The sequence below is a fragment of the Cydia splendana genome, chromosome 24 (assembly GCF_910591565.1).
Source record: "Cydia splendana chromosome 24, ilCydSple1.2, whole genome shotgun sequence".
Lineage (NCBI taxonomy): Eukaryota > Metazoa > Arthropoda > Insecta > Lepidoptera > Tortricidae > Cydia > Cydia splendana.
The window spans coordinates 9,824,304-9,844,812 of NC_085983.1; the positions used below are offsets into that span (position 1 = coordinate 9,824,304).

A 20,509-nucleotide genomic window follows, 5' to 3' on the forward strand; every position below is an offset into this window, starting at 1 on the left:
TCAATAACTCTTTGGTATGTATTAATGCCTTAAATCACTTTTCTATAACGTGCATTTACCGGATTGTTAAAAACCTCAATATAATTGTGTCTTTTTATATACTAGGCATAATGGCGGATGTAGCATATAGTAGTTATCATAAATTACATGTGTAAAAAAACCCATTCAGAATCTAACTATGCCTGAACGAGGTATGAATTCATATTAACTCACATTTATAGACGGGTCTAACGCGGATTTTATTCAATTACTTAATTGAGGTATGAATTGTTTTTAAACTGAAATAAATGTCATATACTAAGAAAAAGTGACCAAGGCCTCTAGTGCCCCAGGCTGGAATCGAACCAGCGTCCTCTGCTATCGCGGCAGGTGCCTAAACCACTCGGCCACCGGGCCACAGCGGCATAGGTCAAATTTTCCAAGTATATGCACTTCTTACTGAAGGCTTATGGCGCCCCCTGGCACCTGGTACTAGAGGCCTTGGTCACTTTTTCTTAGTATATGACATTTATTTCAGTTTATAATTTATATAGTAGTGTTTCTACTTGATAAAAACAAATTAAAATATTTTTCTGAAAAAAATTAATTTGTTCAAATACATTTGAATTGTTTTTATTGTCTAGATACTAAAATGACAGATGTACTGCTCTACTACCTAAACCTCTCGTCAAATGAAGGTCCCTATGCCATTATTGCCAGTAATAATCTAAATAATTAAGCGGTCATTTTAGAACAAAACCAGAGAGATTGGGCAATCGAACTGTAATTTTAGTAAAGATAATTTATTTTATTTTATCGAATCCACTACATCTTAGAACGATATTCAATGTTATTCCGGTGTATTCCCATCTATGCCCGCCCCCTGGATGAATCCTTCCCATTTGTACCCGCCGGGGACAAATGGGAATACACCGTTACGCCACACAAGTAGATAAGTTTTCTTTTGCATATGTATAGATGTCGGCGAACTCACTTTAAAGGTCTTTCTTCTTTGTATTTGTATATGTGGTGTTTCCATCGTAGGCCACGTCTACGCCTAGGCTAGTCTGTGGTCATGAGTAAGCCCATTTATTATAAAAAAAAAGGAAAACAATTATGCACTAACATCTGTACATAGATATTATTTAGGTAAGGGTAAGTCTCTGCGATAGATGAAATAAATACATTTCAATTGTATTTTTGTAATAAACATGTAAACCATAATTATGGTATTAAAATATGACTACTATTAAGTGCCAGTGCGTTCATCATAATTTATGGCAATGTATTTTTTTGTGAATTAGTATTCAAAATTTTCTCAGATGTATTTTTGGTCTCAAAAGCATTTATTTACATCTGAATATTGTGTCTCAATTATATTTAATTGCTAATAATGTGTTTTATTTGTTCCGCATCAGCCCTAATTAACTTTTTTGTTAAAAGTACTATGTTATTAGCTGGTATCGTCTTGGGTCGTCCCATTCGTTTTTCGTCAAGTTCTTAAATTAGTCCTATTCTGCTTTCGTCACTCATTCTACATTGAATGCCACCGACGATTGTGACGAATGTAGAATGAGTGACGAAAGCAGAATAGGACTAATTTAAGAACTTGACGAAAAACGAATGGGACGACCCAAGACGATACCTATTAGCTGAACTGTCGGCACAGAATAAGTAATAGTACTACCGTACAGAAAGGAAACTTCCTACAAAACCGATGTTTGACACAGGGCTCGGAACCGGTATTTTTTTAAAACCTCGAAATAGACCAATATTTTGAATTATTTTATGCTCTTTAAGTAGGACTGAATGATGTATTTAGGTAACGACTTTGTGTTATAAGATTGACCAATTAAAAATGAAATAATAAACCAAAGAACGAAAAAGAACGTAATAATACCGGTATTTTTGTATGGAGCAAATACCGGTTTCCGACCCCTAGTTTGACAGCGGTTCAGGGTCGAATCATGCTGTCTATTTCTAATGAATGACACTATCTCGGCTATTTAGGGTTGTCAAAATTCAAGCCATTATCTTATCTGTGGTCGTGCACGCAAAGGGACGTCAAGTTGTGTCAACCCTAATAATTGCTCGGAGCAATGCTGAGCCGAACGGAGCCGAGTTTGCCCGAAGTCAGGAGTTTCGCACCCCTGCTGTCGGCCCCTACAGGGCCGTCTATGCTGGGGCCCCTGGGCACATAAGAATTTGGAACCTATTTGGAAAGTAATGAAAGCGAATTATACTATCATTTTTCTACTATGATCTATTTATTATTGAGTAATCAAATTGTTACTGTCTCTCCTTCGGGCCCCCTGAGGATGGGGGCCCTGGGCACGGGCCCCGTGTGCCCTTATGATAAAGACGGTACCACAGAATAACTAATAGTACCACCCTACAGAAAATTCACTCCTTCACAAAAGTCAGATTTAGGTATAAAATAATACCTATACTCGCCGCCTGCAACAAAATTGAATCTTATAACCGCGCACGAACCGTGAATCTTGTTTGCGCGAGCGCCACGTGACACGACTATCGTGCGGTCGAGCGGCGCCCACTGCCATACGCCGGCCCGAGCGGCCCGCCGGCCAAATGTACCTAAACTGCGTACTGACACCCCCCTGACTGGGCTCCTATGATGATCTCGCTCTGCTTGTGCGTTCATTTGTGCGCGGACCGCTCGTGCGTCTTGAGCGCGGTGGCCTGCGCGAACGCCGCGGAGCAGCGCGCGCACGCGAACGGCCGCTCGCCCGTGTGCGTGCGGATGTGGTTGTCCAGGATGCGACGAGTCTGGAAGTAAAGGGAAAAATACATGAAAAAAAGGACAAGTGCGAGTGGGACTCGCCCACCGACAGTTCCGTACTTTTTAACCTTTTTAACGCCAAACGGCGCATCCATTTCCCGTGCCACTGACGCCACGGGGGTAAAATTTTGTTTTGTGAATAAATAATGCCAACCTAAAAGTGGGGTGTTTTTCAGTAGATTTTCATCAAAAAACGATCGACGTCAAATGCCGTCTTTGGCGTCGTTGTCACGATTTTGCGTTGACGTCGATTGCCGTCTGTGGCGTTCAAAAGGTTAAACGTGAATTCGACATAGGTAGGATATTATCAGATATTATAAGAATTATCGCAAACATAACTGACTTTGGAGTCAAATGGCTCTGTCTTAAAAAAACCAGCCAAGTGCGAGTCGGACTAGCGCACGAAGGCTTCCGTACCATTACGCAAAAAACGACAAAAATCGCAGTTGTTGTATGGGAGCCCCCCTTAAATATTTATTTTATTCTGTTTTTAGTATTTGCTGTTATAGCGGCCACAGAAATACATCATGTGTGAAAATTTCAACTATCACGGTTCTCGAGTTAGCCTGGTGACAGACAGACGGACAGCGGAGTCTTAGTAATAGGGTCCCGTTTTTACCCTTTGGGGTACGGAACCCTGATAAAAGCAGCTAGCTTTAGAGCATTTAGTAACTGGAGATGTCATCGCTGTCATTTTCTTTACGAAACAGTCTGCCGATTTTTGCGGGGGAGGGGACGTCAAATGTAATGCTATTTCTACATGATTTGTACGTAACGTACAGTCGCCATCAAATATATAGGAGCGGCCAAGGTGTTCACAATATCTGAACACGCGCTCTAACGCCCTGACAATAGAGGCGTGTTCCGATATTTGTGAGCACCTTGGCCGCTCCGATATATCTGATGGCGACTGTACAAATAGCCATGTCAGTCCATAAGCTCTTACAGGCGACTCCAGTTATTTAATGCTCTAAGCCGAACGGAGCCGAGAATGCCCGATAGGATCACATTCTCCGTCACTCTAATTACGTCTTAATGAGAGTAAAACAGAAAGATTTGCGAATTGGCTACTTTCCTACTAGTCAAATCAGCTTCTTTTTTAGAACTGTCAAAAGGATTTGCTAATATGGAATTTATATGAAAACTTGTGTAGTGACGTCACAGTCAACTCACCTACTTTTTATACTTCTATCCGATTTATTAAATATAAATTATGTTTAAAAATAACTGCTATCTATGTTTTTCTAATAATTATCTGGGGCTTTATTTCGTGCACGGTGTGAAATAATTTAAGTATAGGAAAGTACCCAATTTCAGTTTTCTCGGTAGACCCCCAGTTTCGTCCTGGTTAAAGCAGCTAGCATACGTACGTTGAAGCCCCTGCCGCAGTAACTGCATATGTGATTCTTGGGCTTGGGCGCCTTCTCGTGATAATACTTCAGGTGGTACCGCAGACGGAACCCGTTGAGGAATCTCTGGAAATAACCATTGAGTTACTTATACTGTAGTACAGTGTAAAGCCTATCCTAGCCTCCTAAATCAAACCACAAGATATTTTAAAAAATCGCTGAACAAATGTTGGTCAGTATGAGGAGTACAGCCTACAGTTTAATTTTTTGCTCATGTTACAGGCCACACCCGGTATAATAGCATTCCCAGACAAAGTAAATCAGAAGAAAATTATAATACATTTGTTAATAAATTGAAACAACTACTTATAAATAAAGATTACTATTCAATAGCCGAATTTGTGGAGGAATAACAATCTTATGTCCATACTTTCACAGACCTAGGTCCAGGGGCGTATTTTGAAATTTGGCGCCCCGGGCCAATACGTTTCGCCGCCCCTGAAGTCATATGCCGCCCCCGGGGGTTGGCGCCCCGGGCCATGGCCGCCGTATTTACCCGCCCCTGCCTAGGTCTATTTATCATAATCTTGCAAATACATCTAAACCTAATTAGAGTAATTGTTGGTTGATGTAATGTAAATTCTATACATTGTTATGTTTTTTGTATAAACTACGAGCATTTATTGTAATAAGACTTTAGTATAAGATTAATAGTATTTTGTGTTACAAGGGATCAAAATGATATATTTCCGTCAACGGCGTACATTGAATCCTGAATGAAGCGATGGATTCTACAATAGAATCCCGAACGTAGTGAGGGATTCTAAAGTAGAATCCTGAGCGTAATGAGGGATTCAAGATTTAACTCCCAAGACGAAATAGTTTTGATACCGTGTGACACATACCTACTGCTTTTCACATCAACTATGAGGAAAATATAAAAATCTTAATCTAAGAGGAAATTATTATGTTTTAAAATATTATTCAAGCTAAAAAAAGAATGCAAAAAATTACAAAAACAGTGTCCTAGAACAGAAAAGTGCCACTTTGATCCCCCCAGCAGGGAAGAAAAAGCCCTTTTCCGAATAGGTGATGTAAAAAACTAATTGCTATACCCTGTCCGGGTTCATGTGTATGTGTACCTTGTATACTTACAATGTTGTACATGATTGCAATGATTAAATGATAAATGATGATGATGAAGCCACCTTTTCAACGCCAAACGGCGCATTCATTTGCCGTGCCACTGACGCCACGGGGGTAAAATTTAGTTTTGTGAATAAATGATGCCAACCTAAAAGTGGGGTGTTTTTCAGTAGATTTTCATCAAAAAACGATCCACGTCAAATGCCGTCTTTGGCGTCGTTATCACGATTTTGCGTTAACGTCAATTGTCGTCTGGTTAAGAGGTTAATAAACGCAGTGTGACGCTGCCTTAACAAAATAGTCTATGACAGCTATGACATCTAGCCACGCCCCACTTTCGCTAATGCAAATAGAGTGTATAGAGGCGGATTGTGAAAGTAAATTATGTAGCCACAGTAAATTTACTGCCATCTTTCAACAGAAGATTAAAACTGTTAGAACGCCATTTGACTTTGATCCTTATTCTTTCACTGATATGTGTCAATTTATTAAATATTGAGATTAACGCCATCTACTCGACACTAGGCCAAAGGTTATGGCGCCATGAAGTGTTTACAAAGAGCACGACCACACATATGTACAATTTTACTTGTAAATTGCTGCGAATCCAGCAGCACAATGGAGTTGTATTCTACACTATTTTATACTACAATAACCCAAGAACACCCCTAAAGCTTAATAATCATAAATATTTCTAAAATACACGATTAGTGGTCCTGATTGTGGGCGCAACTGAAATAAGCGGTCGCTCTGCCATACTATATTTGTACGGGAGAGCATATATGTGGTCGATTGACTTATGTGCTCCGTCTAGTAGGAGCATTCCAGGAAATTGTCTACCGTTTGTCCCGTACAACCGCGAATATTCTCAAGATTTGCAGGTATAAGAGTTTCCTTTTCTATGTCAAATGGCCAAAAATATGCACAGAAAAATAATCGCCTGCATTAAATGCCATCGCCATTTTAATGCACTAGATTTAATAATAATTTGTATTTGGCTTAGATCCCCGCGTCACAGGCTAAGCCTAGTGTGGGGATCACTGTACTTCACCTACGTAACATCCAAGCTATGAAATAAATATGTTTTTAATTTGAATTAAATGCCAAAAAAAGTCGCAACAGGAAATTAAATGCGTTTGTACTGGACAGCCCGTAGAATGCTCCAGTAGTTGAGGTGGTCTGTGACAAGGACCCTTCTGTGTTGGAAAGGCACATGTCTCTTACCCTGTCGCAGACGGGGCAGACGAACTTGCTCTCCTTGAGGTGCTCCAGATTGAAATGGTTCATCATGTAGCACCGCTTGCTGTACGTCTTGTCGCACGATGGGCACGGCACTCTATAAACAAATTAATTAATTATAAAACTGTTACAAGGGATCAAAATTATATATTTCCGTCAAGGGCGTACATTGAATCCTGAGCGTAATGAGGGAAAAAAAAATAGTATGCAAGAAAGGAAAAGATCGTGTCCTAGAACAGAAAAGTGCAACTTTGATCCCTCCTAGCAGGGAAGAAAAGTGCCACTTTTATCCCTCCTAGCGGGGAAGAAGTGCCACTTTGATCCCTCCCAGCAGGGAAGAAAAGTGCCACTTTGATCCCTCCTAGCGGGGAAGAAAAAGCCCTTTTTCGAATAGGTGATGTAAAAACTGTATTACTATTTGGAAGTACCATGAATGAACTCGCCACTTAAATAGGAGCACAATAGGGTATTTGCACAGAATAAGTAATAGTACCACCGTACAGAAAGAACACTTCCTACAAAACCGAAGTTTGGCAGCGATTCAGGGTCGAATCATGATATCCCTTTCTAACTTATGGCACTATCCCTTTCGGCAATTTAGGGTTGTCAAAATTCAAGTAATTATCTTATCTGTGGTCGTGCACGCAAAGGGACGTCAAGTTGTGTCAACCCTAATAATTGCCCGGAGCAATACTGAGCCGAGAATGCCCGAAAGGGGGACTGTCGCTTACCTGGGTTTAATGCGGTGTTTCGTGCTCCGTTTCACGTGTTCATTGTACAGCAAACTGTAACAATATGTATAGGGTATAATATATAATTATCAATTACGTACACTAATATTCACAGAACACCGCCTCTAGAAACCTAATATTGGCCATTTTGTTCCCGACGCAAATCACCAAACTGTGAGGTGCGGGAGGGGTGCTCACGGCGTTGTGATTGGTCTTTTTAAACATGGCGCGCTGACACGTGTAAATGTAGGGATGGGACATGTTCATTACAGGTAGTGGGTACTGCTACCAGTGACATCGAAATTTATTGTGGTAAAATTGTTACCAATTTAGTATACTTAGAGTAAACTTACTTAATAATTATACTTATTGATTAATTGAATATATCATTAAGTAATTTAACAATGTACCTGAAATTTTTACTTAACATATTAGGGCATTTCTGTTTAAAGTACCCAGAACTTGAATTTTAAAGTTTAGAATTTTTATATTATTTCCACTCAGAATCGCAATCTCTTTCGATACGAGAAAAAAGTGTCGCCAAAATCTCATACAATTATTTTCTTTTGTCCGTTTTATTAAGGTCATAGAAGGTTGTATTGAAAACATATTCAAATGGACCAATAACATATGCCTATTACAAATCAACTCCGAGTTCTCTCGCACTTCTTTGAAGTTCATCATCAGGTCCATCTCGTGACATGAGACCTAACTGCTCACCTTTTTTTTTTTTTTTTTTTATTTTTTTTTTTATTGGGAGGAAAATCCGTTATGGATACCTCCGCACCGCAGGGACAGCGCGGAGGTTATGTCGGACTTTCACCGACTAAAAACCTCCCAGTAGTCTTCCTCGGCGCATTTCGGACGGCTCTGGGATCTCCAATGAACGCGCCAGTGCCGTCCTAGCGCTATGCCCCTTTGTGGGTCCCCTCTTTTTTCAGTCGCAGTCCCTAGCTGCGACCGTCTCCGACCCCGAGAACCCCTTTTAGTCGCCTTTTACGACAGGCAGGGGATACCGTAGCCGTATTCTTACGCCCGGGCTACAGGGCGCAGCGGCGACTTATTATCGTCGCCGTCTCCTCCTCCTAGCAGGATCGGAGCGCTCCCGTTCGCGCTCAGCAATCTCCTTTTGGACCATGACCGTCTCACAAAAGGTGACAGCTGCATCCCATGCTGAGGCACTTCTCAACATTGCTGCAATGAGGCAGGGTGGGGAGAGATCTTGCCCCACTTCTCTTACTAAGACCTGCCGCTCGGACTGCCACGCTGGGCATTCCTCGAGTGTGTGCTGCGCAGAGTCTAAGTCAGAACAGCAATGGTGACATCTTGCCGTCTGCTCCCGTTCTATTCTGTGTAGGTACTCACCGAAGCAGCCATGTCCGGTGAGTACCTGGGTCAGTCTATACGTCACGCGACCCTTCTTTTCCATCCATTGATTAAGGTGTGGCAGGATTGCAGTGACCACTCGCTGCCGCGTACATCTGGGTTCTTCCAGTTGCCCCCGCCAACGAGTGATGGCCTGTCTGTGGGCCCTCTCCCGAAGCACCTTAATATTTTCCGCTGCAGAGCTTCCAGCTTCTGCGCGCAAGGCGCTATAAACTCTGGCATCCATTTCCGCCATGATGTCTAGTGGCGGAGACCGTGCCAGGAGAGCAGCCGCCTCGTACGAAATTGTACGGTATCCACGAGCGACCCTAATAGATATCCGACGCTGAACGGCTAACACCTTCACTCGGCTTCGTCGGTTGCGAGTCAACCTTTCTGACCACACGGGTGCCCCGTATAGTGCAATGGACCGCACCACCCCTGCGTAAAGGCGACGTACCCCTTCCTCTGCCCCCCCGAGATTGGGCAGCAGTCTGTGCAATGCACCCGCTGTTCTTTGAATCCGAGGCACAAGCCGGTTAAAGTGCTCTTCAAAACTCCATCGACTGTCAAGCGTAAGGCCCAGGTATTTCATATACTGACCTACCCGGACTCTTACCTCTCCAACGCACACAGAGGTGGCTGAAGGTTCCCGGCCTCGTCGCAGTCCATGTAGCCAGATTGCCTCGGTCTTGTGTGGGGCAACCGTAAGACCCAAGCTGCGAATCTTATTTACAATAATTGCCACACCTAATTCCACTAGTCTGACGGTCCTTTTGAAATCTTCCCCTTCGGCAAGGACTAGGGTGTCATCAGCATAACAGACGAGGTTGACACCGGTGGGGAGTGCTGCTCGCAGCACTGCATCATATGCGAGATTCCACAAGAGAGGACCCAATACCGACCCCTGAGGCACCCCGCACTCGACCTCCCTCTGCATGATAACGCCATATCGACCAGGGTACCGGATGGTCCTGTCAGACAAGTACGCCTCGATCACGGTCCTCAGGTAAAGAGGCAGTTGATGGTAGACTAAAGCCTTCCGAATTGCACTCCAAGGAAGAGAGTTAAAAGCATTGACGATATCAAGGCTAATCGCCAACACTACTCTTCCTCGGGGAATTGCCTGCTCCGACAGCGCTCGAACGCGAAGGATCGCGTCCACTGTCGATCGACCTCTTCTCCTCCCCCCCTCCTCCTCCTCCTCCTCTTCTCCTCCTCTCGCACTTCTTTGAAGTTCATCATCAGGTCCAAAATCAGGTCTAAAATGGTACAATACGGTATGACGAAGCACGAAGTTTCCGCAACTGAAAAACCATCATCGTCACATCACTAGTCGAAAGGGAAAGGGATAGCGCATTGCATTTTCAAGTTGACGAAAAGGGACGGACATACTTCGCCTCTGCTTACTGACCAGTATAAAATGAACCCCGCGGACAAGAAACATTATTCAATGAAATAATGAATTTCGCTTTCCTGTGGGATGTTATTCCATCTGTTTTGTAAGTAGAAGTCTTAGATGACTTGCCACACCATTTTACGCTGCAATATCCCATGATTTCCCAATGAATTCAATAGTTTACGATTTATTTTCTTAGACTCGTGCACACTGCTAACAGGTCGTAACCTTGGGCGCAACTGATCGGAGCGGCGCGCGAACAATCTTATATTTGACCTATACACCATACGGGCGGTGACCGCGAGTCGTCCTATAAGCTCGGTCTATAGGGGTTGGTCTGTGCTAATATTACACTAGTATTAGCGTTCTTCCGAAATACATTTTGTTCTGATGGCGCCACTATAACAATCAATGACAGATATACATATAGAAATAAAGTGCGTGTGTCGCGCGTGTGAACCTACTGTACCGCACCGCGCACTGTATGCACCTGTTCGTGAACTGCAGGTCGCACTCGACGCAGTAGTTCCGCTCGCTGGTGTCGACGACGTGCTTGCGTCTGTTGTGCACGGTCAGCCCATGTCGCAGGGCTGCGTGTGTCGCGCGTGTGAACCTACTGTACCGCACTGTATGCACCTGTTCGTGAACTGCAGGTCGCACTCGACGCAGTAGTTCCGCTCGCTGGTGTCAACGACGTGCTTGCGTCTGTTGTGCACGGTCAGCCCATGTCGCAGGGCTGCGTGTGTCGCGCGTGTGAACCTACTGTACCGCACTGTATGCACCTGTTCGTGAACTGCAGAGCCTCTACCATCAGTTTTAACATTGACATAACGCTCACGTCTACGTAATTTACTTTCTGTACATCTCGCTTGCACTATTGCTCGCATATGCGAGTACGAGCGAGATGCATAGAAAGTAAGTTACGTAGACGTGAGCGTATATGTCAATGTCAAAACTGATGGTAGACGTACTGGTCGCACTCGACGCAGTAGTTCCGCTCGCTGGTGTCGACGACGTGCTTGCGTCTGTTGTGCACGGTCAGCCCATGTCGCAGGGCTGCGTGTGTCGCGCGTGTGAACCTACTGTACCGCACTGTATGCACCTGTTCGTGAACTGCAGGTCGCACTCGACGCAGTAGTTCCGCTCGCTGGTGTCGACGACGTGCTTGCGTCTGTTGTGCACGGTCAGAACCCATGTCGCGGCTGCGTGTGTCGCGCGTGTGAACCTACTGTACCGCACTGTATGCACCTGTTCGTGAACTGCAGGTCGCACTCGACGCAGTAGTTCCGCTCGCTGGTGTCAACGACGTGCTTGCGTCTGTTGTGCACGGTCAGCGCGTGGAACGAGCCCATGTCGCGGCTGCGTGTGTCGCGCGTGTGAACCTACTGTACCGCACTGTATGCACCTGTTCGTGAACTGCAGGTCGCACTCGACGCAGTAGTTCCGCTCGCTGGTGTCGACGACGTGCTTGCGTCTGTTGTGCACGGTCAGCCCATGTCGCAGGGCTGCGTGTGTCGCGCGTGTGAACCTACTGTACCGCACTGTATGCACCTGTTCGTGAACTGCAGGTCGCACTCGACGCAGTAGTTCCGCTCGCTGGTGTCGACGACGTGCTTGCGTCTGTTGTGCACGGTCAGCCCATGTCGCAGGGCTGCGTGTGTCGCGCGTGTGAACCTACTGTACCGCACTGTATGCACCTGTTCGTGAACTGCAGGTCGCACTCGACGCAGTAGTTCCGCTCGCTGGTGTCGACGACGTGCTTGCGTCTGTTGTGCACGGTCAGCGCGTGGAACGAGCTGAACCCCATGTCGCACGGCTTGCAGCGGAACTCAGAGTGCCGTATTCTGCAATTCGATAATTAAGATGAAATCTGCCAATTGCATAGTTTTCGATAAATTCTTATCGGATTTTGTGATTTATTCAATCGTGATTACTGACCGTGAAGTTCATTTCAAATGCATCTGACGGAATAACTGACAGGTGTAGAAATTGGTAGTGATATCTTGGACTATACGAAAAATCTAGGCAAGTAGACAAACGGGAAGGCTTTTCCAGATAAGATAAATAATAATTAGTATAGAAGACTTGTTTAAATTTGAACTTTATTAGCTGTCAATAGAGTTGAATATCATATCCGCCATATATGGCTCTGTATGCGGCAAGGAGTAAGGGACTATATTCTGTATCTTTAGGTATTTAAAAAAGAGTAAACAAAATCTACCCTCAAATGGCTTCTTAAGTAGATGGATGGAGGTAGATGAAAACATTACACGATCAAATAATGTAGGTTAAAGTCAGAGCGTTCAGTGACAGATCCAGGCGGAAAATTGTATTTGCTTGGTTAATCAATAAATGTCAACTCCCCGAAAATGTACCAATTATTTGTTTACTTTTATTTAAGTACCTAAAGATACAGAGTATACATGCAGAATCCATTTTTGGATTTGGAATTTTGAATAGTGCTTATCTTCTCACGCTAACAGGAATACGTCTCTTTGAGAAATTAACTTATTTTAAGACTTACAGTATGTGGTGCGCGAGCCTGCTCTTGGTGGTGCAGCGCATGCCGCAGTGGTCACACTGCGGGTGGCCGTGCATGTCGCGGTAGTGAGAGAAGAAATCGCGGGGTTTGTTACAACTGTAAAATAATAATATCGTTTATTGCTATACTTGGTCAAGCAAATCTTGTCAGTAGCAAAATCTTGCAGTAGTACAGCTTGGCAAAAAAGAGTAGAAATTGAAAAGTGGCAACACTGTAGTGTCGTCCCTTTTTCTTATATACATTGGTTTGAAAGGGACGACACTACAGTGTTGCCACTTTGTAATTTCTACTGTTTTTTGCCAAGCTGTACACACGATACTCACTCGAACCTCGCCCCGCACTTCTTGCACTCCATCTGCCGGCCGTGCGGGCCGTGCGCGAAGTGCACGTACAGCTGGTTCCTCGCGGGGAACTGTTGGCCACACATCTTGCAGTAGTACACGCACGATACTCACTCGAACCTCGCCCCGCACTTCTTGCACTCCATCTGCCGGCCGTGCGGGCCGTGCGCGAAGTGCACGTACAGCTGGTTCCTCGCGGGGAACTGTTGGCCACACATCTTGCAGTAGTACACGCACGATACTCACTCGAACCTCGCCCCGCACTTCTTGCACTCCATCTGCCGGCCGTGCGGGCCGTGCGCGAAGTGCACGTACAGCTGGTTCCTCGCGGGGAACTGTTGGCCACACATCTTGCAGTAGTACACGCACGATACTCACTCGAACCTCGCCCCGCACTTCTTGCACTCCATCTGCCGGCCGTGCGGGCCGTGCGCGAAGTGCACGTACAGCTGGTTCCTCGCGGGGAACTGTTGGCCACACATCTTGCAGTAGTACACGCACGATACTCACTCGAACCTCGCCCCGCACTTCTTGCACTCCATCTGCCGGCCGTGCGGGCCGTGCGCGAAGTGCACGTACAGCTGGTTCCTCGCGGGGAACTGTTGGCCACACATCTTGCAGTAGTACACGCACGATACTCACTCGAACCTCGCCCCGCACTTCTTGCACTCCATCTGCCGGCCGTGCGGGCCGTGCGCGAAGTGCACGTACAGCTGGTTCCTCGCGGGGAACTGTTGGCCACACATCTTGCAGTAGTACACGCACGATACTCACTCGAACCTCGCCCCGCACTTCTTGCACTCCATCTGCCGGCCGTGCGGGCCGTGCGCGAAGTGCACGTACAGCTGGTTCCTCGCGGGGAACTGTTGGCCACACATCTTGCAGTAGTACACGCACGATACTCACTCGAACCTCGCCCCGCACTTCTTGCACTCCATCTGCCGGCCGTGCGGGCCGTGCGCGAAGTGCACGTACAGCTGGTTCCTCGCGGGGAACTGCTGGTCGCACATCTTGCACGAATACTGCACGAAGTGCTCGTTGATGTGACGCTTCATGAGACGGCGGTACTTGAAACGGCACGCGCATATGTCGCATTCGAATTTGTTTTTCTGAAATTTAGGGAAAGAATTAAAGAAAGTCCCCTGACATGTTAATAGGTAGGATGTTTGGTCCTTTGACAGCATGAATAAATAAATAAATAAATATTAGGGGACATCTTACACAGATCAAACCTAGCCCCAAACTAAGCAAAACTTGTACTATGGGTGCTAGGCGACGATATACATACTTGTATAGCTAAATACATACTTATATACATAGAAAACAACCATGACTCAGGAACAAATATTAGTGTTCATCACACAAATAAATGCCCTTACTGGGATTCGAACCCAGGGCCATCGGCTTAGCAGACAGGGTCACTATCCACAAAGACATATGTAACTTCGTATAAGACGAATAAAGCCTAAGGAAAAAACGTGCCTCGGAATTCAAGTAAAAGTCATTCTCGAATAGGTGGCGCACACACCTTTAGCCCATCCTCGGCTAGATGGCGTGACGACACCGTTTCATATTTAACAATTTTAACACATAGATATCAGTGAATGAACATGGATCAAAATGATATAAAAATTATAAAATTATTTATCCATATATATACATTTTTTGATAACTTTATACGTTTTCATTTTGAGTTTTAGTCGTGTGTCGATAGATGGCAGTAAATTTACAGTGACTACAAAATTTACAATGACAGGACCCCTCTATACTATCTATTCTTTTTGCTATCCACTAGACCAGACCGGTCGTCGAATCTAGTATTTAACTGGATCAGGCATGAGGAGTTGGGGGGAAATGACCGAACGGGAGTCTTATGTATCCTTCAGTAGGAGTAGCAGCGAAAGCGCTATTATTGTTTGTCCTTGTCACAGTCTCACTTTTGTTTATTCCCCACCGTTAATTTATATGCAGAGTTACTGTCGTGGCAAATTATGTAGCCACAGTAACTTTACTGCCATATTTCGAGAGAAGATTAAAACTGTTAGAACACCATTTAACTTTGATCCTTTCTTTCACTGATATGTGTTAACTTGTTAAAAATTAATATTAACGCCATCGTTACCTGAGCGTGTAACAGGGTAAGGTGGCGATCGTAGAACTTCTGCTGTGAGAATCCGGCGTAACAGAGTTGACACTGGAATTTCTTGCTACTTGTGCGTTTCTTTTTCTTCTCGCGCCAGTGCAACACGGTCTCATGGTCTATCTTGACCTGAAATACATGAACAAATACAACTAATGTTACGTGGGGTAAGAGAAACTGTGGGACAAGAGGGACAAAAAAACAACACAACAAACAAATGAACGATGATGAAATGAATGATGATGAATGAATGAATGAAATGAATGAATGATGGAGTGAAAAAAAACAGTAAGAGATAATTAAGATTATTAAATACGAAATTAAATGATAATACTAAAAATAAACCGAATGCATAATTGACTTAAAAATACGTACAAGGAATTTTCTCATACGGTTTCCCGAGCAAAATAAAGTATGTTTCTCTAGCCACCTTAGGTGTAGATAAGTAGTTACAGAATTTGAGTGCTTAATAGACTCAACTCGATCTTTATTCTATCTTAAGTCTATCTATTTAGGTAAAAGGTATTTGTAATATAAACTTGAATAATATTGCCTTTACATAAACATAATTTATTTAAAAAAACTCGTATTTCATGGTTACATTCATATAAAACAAAGACTTGAAATAAAATTATATAAGTAGTCCGACAAGAAGTTGTAGAAAATTATTGAGGGCGCCACTTCCTACGTAACTAGGGTTACCAGATGACAGGAATTTTCCTGACATGTCAGGAATTTTGGCCTTTTGTCAGGAATGGGGGCGGAACACGAAAATGTCAGGAATTTTTAGACTTATTTATTTACTTAAATTAATCTAAAAACATTGTAAAAAAAAAATGAGATCCACTCAACGTTGTTATCAATAGCTTCGTAATTATTAATTAACAAATCTTTACTCAAGCATACATACATAGATGTAATGTAATAATACAATTGCACTTTTAGGGTCGTGTACCGCGTTGACGTGGCTATCGGCTCAATCGGGTGGCCATCGCTAACGGCTCTAGACCCCCCGGTCGTCGTAAAAAATATGAATGTCAGGAAAAATATTCGGAAATCAGGAATTTTGTCAGGAAATTCTAAATTTGTATCTGGCTGTCCCGTATCCTGCTTAGGGTTGAAGCACACCTATTTCGCATGATGGCATGGAATCCATCTATTCAATGTTTATATCAATCAGCAGTCAAACTTCATTGCCAATATTGTATATTTTTCTCATACACGAACATTATCTTTAATTTCCATTTGGTACATAAGAAAATATTTTAAACAACACTAATAACTAATACAAAAAAAAAACATTAAAAGTATCTATAAACTAAACATATTAAAACTAAACTAACATTAAAATAAAACTAATTAAAAATGACTTATTTTTCTCTACTTACTATATCATAATAATTCCTCTTATCCGGTATATCATCCAAAATAATAGTTCTATATTTCTGGTTCAACTCTGCCCGTCTCTTCCTTGGACGATCCACCTTTTTCTTTGTATTTTTGTCCAGCAAATCAATAGGAACTAATACTTCATCTAATTCTGTTATCTCATGATTATCATCAAAGCCTTCAAAGCCATCAATTTCATTTTTAACTTCCGCTTTGATTGCATCCAATTTTATATCATAAATATCATTATTTTTTATTACAATTTTGTTATACAAATCTTCGCTAGGTTCCTGCTTCACAGCAGGCACTTCTATTTCAGTTGCCGGAGTTATATTATTTTTTTCGTCTTCATATATTATTACTTGATAATCATCAATTTTCTTCGATGCAGTTAGGTTTGATAGGGAGTGCTGTGGCTGTAAATGTGTAAAAAGTATTTATTTATTTAGCCTTTATTGCACAATACAAGAAAGTACAAATGGCGGACTTAATGCCATAAGGCATTCTCTACCAGTCAACTTACAATTGGTGCAGAAAAGAAAATCAGTACAGAGAGATAAGTCACTATCTAAATACTACTTATTATTATCAATATACATACACAAATACATAGTATAAGTATCATTTATACTCTAAATTATAATTAGATTCCAAAAAAAGTAAGACAATGTTGCCACTTTTTACTAGCGCGTCTTGTATTTATGTAAAAATAAGTAAATAAAAGTACTTTTTTAAAATCGTAGGCGTAAAATTACTAATAAATAAACTATCTTAGCGTATTTATTTATAAAAAGGAATTTACTATTTTACAAACAAATTATTGCAGTGGCAACATTTTTTGGAATCTAATTATGATTTAGAGTTTAAGCTGCCCTCTCTCTCGATAGGCTCATAAAATGGTACCATTTGGGGAACTTTTGTGCTTGGGTAACATATATGGAATATTATGGAATGGGCCTAGATTTCGACCAAGATAAGTCTGCAACGATTTTAATAGCACATGCAGTGCAAATGTTATTTTAATCATCAAACATCTATGAAATTATGATCTCTAAATAACACTTTCACTGCGTGCGCTATCAAAATCGTTGCAGACTTGTCTTGGTCTAAGTCTATTATGTGATCATGTAACGTACACTTACCAAAGATTTATTGCTTAAAAGTTTCTGGGCTTGAGTTATCTTCATACGGAACGTCTGGATGTTTTTCAAGATTTGGTGGCATTCCCAACACATCATCAACTTCTTAGTCTGAAAAAGTATATAATGACTTATGAAATACAAATCTCGGATCCCAGTCTAAAATTATTTTGTACAGGTACGACAACAGTGTGTGTAGAGATCGAACAAATTAATAAATCTTACAGGAATACGTTTTGGTGGCGATTATTGATTTTTTACGTAGTTTTTTTTATAGCAGTGGATGATAACTTACTGTATGGTTTGATTTCTTCAACAGCAGTCGATTGTATAGTTTAGCGTGATCCTCAATTATATTTAACCGTCTTCCAACAGAAAGACAGCCATGACAACACTTTTTTGATGCCATTGTTGACTATTTAAATAATTACAATAATATTTGATGAAGTCGAATCTACAGTGTTGGCTCTCTGACAAGCAAATCTATAGCTGTCAAATGTGAATCCAAGATGGCAGCGCAGTTACGTTAGTTTGAGGCAATGTTTTAACCGTTGTAATGATGCGATATATAAGTCGAAGGTTTATCTGTGGACTTGATGGTTTTTGACATTGACAGATGGCGTGATGACGAAAATATCAAAATACTATGTTTTTGAGTTGGTTTTGTAGATATTTTACCAAAATGAGTGATAATACTAGCAATTTTTACATAAAATTCATTTGTGTAACATATTTAAGTCAAGACTGTAAGCCATTAGTTATGAGCGAGTAATAAACTGCGCGAAATTATTGCTAAGGACCCATGAGAATGACCTATGTTAAGTTTACAACGTATTATGTTCTTTTCTAGGGTTCCGTACCTAAAGGGTAAAAATGGGACCCTATTACTAAGACTCCACTATCAGTCTGTCTGTCACCAAGCTGTATCTCATGAACCGTGATAGCTAGACCACAGATCATAATAATACTAGGCCAAGGTGTACTGTACGGTGTAATAATGTAGGGGAAGATGGGGAGGATTCGTACACCGCACCGGGAGGCTACAAGCCAAAACACTAACTTTACATTTTGACCTGTTTTCCTCCCTTGGATAGAAGGTTAGGTCAGATTTAGATGTCACTTGCTTTCATAAAAAGTAGTGCCTGTGCCAATAGTTGGGATTAGGCTACCGAGTGGACCCCAGGCGCACCAAAAACTAGGAAGTAGCAACTTAGAAGCTTTTAGAAAACAAAACCCAATCTATTTTAACACATTCTGTGCCGAAAACCCGACTATCGGGTATTTTATTATGATTTCGTTCCAATGCAGGACGACCCAATAGTCGGAATCATGGAACTACTGCTTTATATGACGAAATTGTTGTGGCCTTTAGGTATTTGGATCAAAATCCTTTTTGTTGTCTTGTTTTTTCTCCCCAAAAAATATGACGGAGTGGAGCTTTTTGTTTTAGTATAATTTAGTTTTTAATTTTTCTCAAGTAAAATATAATCTACAGCTAGAAAGACATGCGAGAGCACTCTCTCTCTCTCTCTCTCTATCTTTAGCCTTTTTCTACCCTTCGGGTGTAGGCCTCCTTCATTTTACGCCATTCGTCATGGTCCTGTGCAACCTGGAGCCACTTCTTCTCTGCAGTCCTTTTGATGTCGTCGTCCCAACGCATCTTGGGTTTACTTTGAGGACGCTCTTCCCCCCTTGGTCGCCACTCGAGTAGTTGTTTACTCCACAAATCGGTCTTTCGTGCTATATGACCAGCCCATTCTCACTTTTTTTATTTATTCGATAAAAGACAGAAATACAAGCGTGACAGAGTGGTCAGAAACAAGACAACTAAAAGAATTTTGACCCATTTGAGTCATTAAATTCATTAAAATATACATCATACACTCCATTACACTGTTTTATTGAAAAACTGATCAATATCTATCTAGACTGCTCCTTTTTCCTCTTCCACTTGTTTTTCCTCCTCCACTCCTTTTTCCACTTTTTCTTCCTCTCCCTTTTTCGTTTTTATATTTTTCCACTTCATCTTGAGATGTTTGAGTCTGTTGTGGTTATAAAGCGCTGCGGAGTATGAGAATGTAGCGGGGCAGAGCTTGCACTGGAACGGCCGGATTCCTTGGTGGACCAGCAAATGCTCTTTCAGAGTTTTTGTGACCTGATAACAATGGCAGAAGGAATATACAGGTTGTAATCGTTAAGTGTAGCCAGGCTGTAATTCCGTAAATATAACAGATATCAGAAAACTTCAAATTGATATCGAAAGTGCGTTATCCAATGAGTAAAATTACATTAATAACTTTTTTTAAATAAAAGCAGAAATATCCCATTTATTTTACACAACTGACGATGACTACTTGGCCATTATTTTTGGCTGCTATTTAACTGATCACCAGATTTAGTAAATTTTATTTCTGTATCAGTCGCAGTTCTAACCTAACCTAACCCACTTTTCTAGTAGCATTTTGTTTCTGTAAGGGTCGCAGTTCAAACCTAACCTAACCCACTTTTCTAGTAGCATTTCTTTTCTGCAAGGGTCGCAGTTCAAACCTAACCTAACCCACTTTTCTAGTAGCATTTCGTTTCTGTATGGGTCGCAGTTCAAACCTAACCTAACCCACTTTTCTACATAGTAGCATTTATTTTCTGTAAGGGTCGCAGTTCAAACCTAACCTAACCCACTTTTCTAGTAGCGTTTCGTATCTGTATGGGTAGCAGTTGAAACTTAACCTAACCTACTTTTCTAGTACCATTTCGTTTCTGTAAGGGTCGCGGTGCTAACCTAACCTAACCCACTTAACTGATAGCAGTTTAACTTACTTTTCTAGTAGCATAACGAAATGCTACTAGAAAAGTAGATTAGGTTAGGTAGGTATGCGGTGCGGGCTACGGGGGGTTGAGCGGGAGGGGCTAGTAATTTTGGCATCAGTTTACTTTATTTGGTAATATGTAT

At 42.2% G+C, this 20,509-nt stretch overlaps 3 protein-coding genes and 1 non-coding gene across 4 annotated transcripts; all 4 read right to left on the minus strand.

Annotated features, from left to right (window-relative positions):
* Window positions 1-324: 324 nt before the first annotated feature.
* Trnas-cga (transfer RNA serine (anticodon CGA)) lies at window positions 325-396 on the minus strand. The gene has a single exon. It is a non-coding gene; the product is annotated as a tRNA-Ser (tRNA).
* Window positions 397-2,409: 2,013 nt separating this feature from the next.
* On the minus strand, window positions 2,410-11,360 carry LOC134802126 (gastrula zinc finger protein XlCGF26.1-like). Its single transcript, XM_063774719.1, has 6 exons — window positions 11,238-11,360; window positions 10,499-10,689; window positions 7,245-7,298; window positions 6,499-6,610; window positions 4,150-4,254; window positions 2,410-2,766 (listed from the first exon to the last, which is right to left on the minus strand). The coding sequence occupies exons 1-6, from the start codon at window positions 11,358-11,360 to the stop codon at window positions 2,638-2,640; spliced, it is 714 nt and encodes a 237-aa protein (XP_063630789.1). The 3' UTR covers window positions 2,410-2,637.
* Window positions 11,361-11,638: 278 nt separating this feature from the next.
* LOC134802466 (gastrula zinc finger protein XlCGF32.1-like) lies at window positions 11,639-13,091 on the minus strand. Its single transcript, XM_063775145.1, has 3 exons — window positions 12,874-13,091; window positions 12,533-12,646; window positions 11,639-11,852 (listed from the first exon to the last, which is right to left on the minus strand). The coding sequence occupies exons 1-3, from the start codon at window positions 12,975-12,977 to the stop codon at window positions 11,642-11,644; spliced, it is 429 nt and encodes a 142-aa protein (XP_063631215.1). The 5' UTR covers window positions 12,978-13,091; the 3' UTR covers window positions 11,639-11,641.
* Window positions 13,092-13,753: 662 nt separating this feature from the next.
* LOC134802421 (zinc finger and SCAN domain-containing protein 31-like) lies at window positions 13,754-18,059 on the minus strand. Its single transcript, XM_063775082.1, has 5 exons — window positions 17,855-18,059; window positions 17,563-17,670; window positions 16,420-16,836; window positions 15,014-15,160; window positions 13,754-14,000 (listed from the first exon to the last, which is right to left on the minus strand). The coding sequence occupies exons 1-5, from the start codon at window positions 17,966-17,968 to the stop codon at window positions 13,794-13,796; spliced, it is 993 nt and encodes a 330-aa protein (XP_063631152.1). The 5' UTR covers window positions 17,969-18,059; the 3' UTR covers window positions 13,754-13,793.
* Between the last annotated feature and the right edge of the window lie 2,450 nt (window positions 18,060-20,509).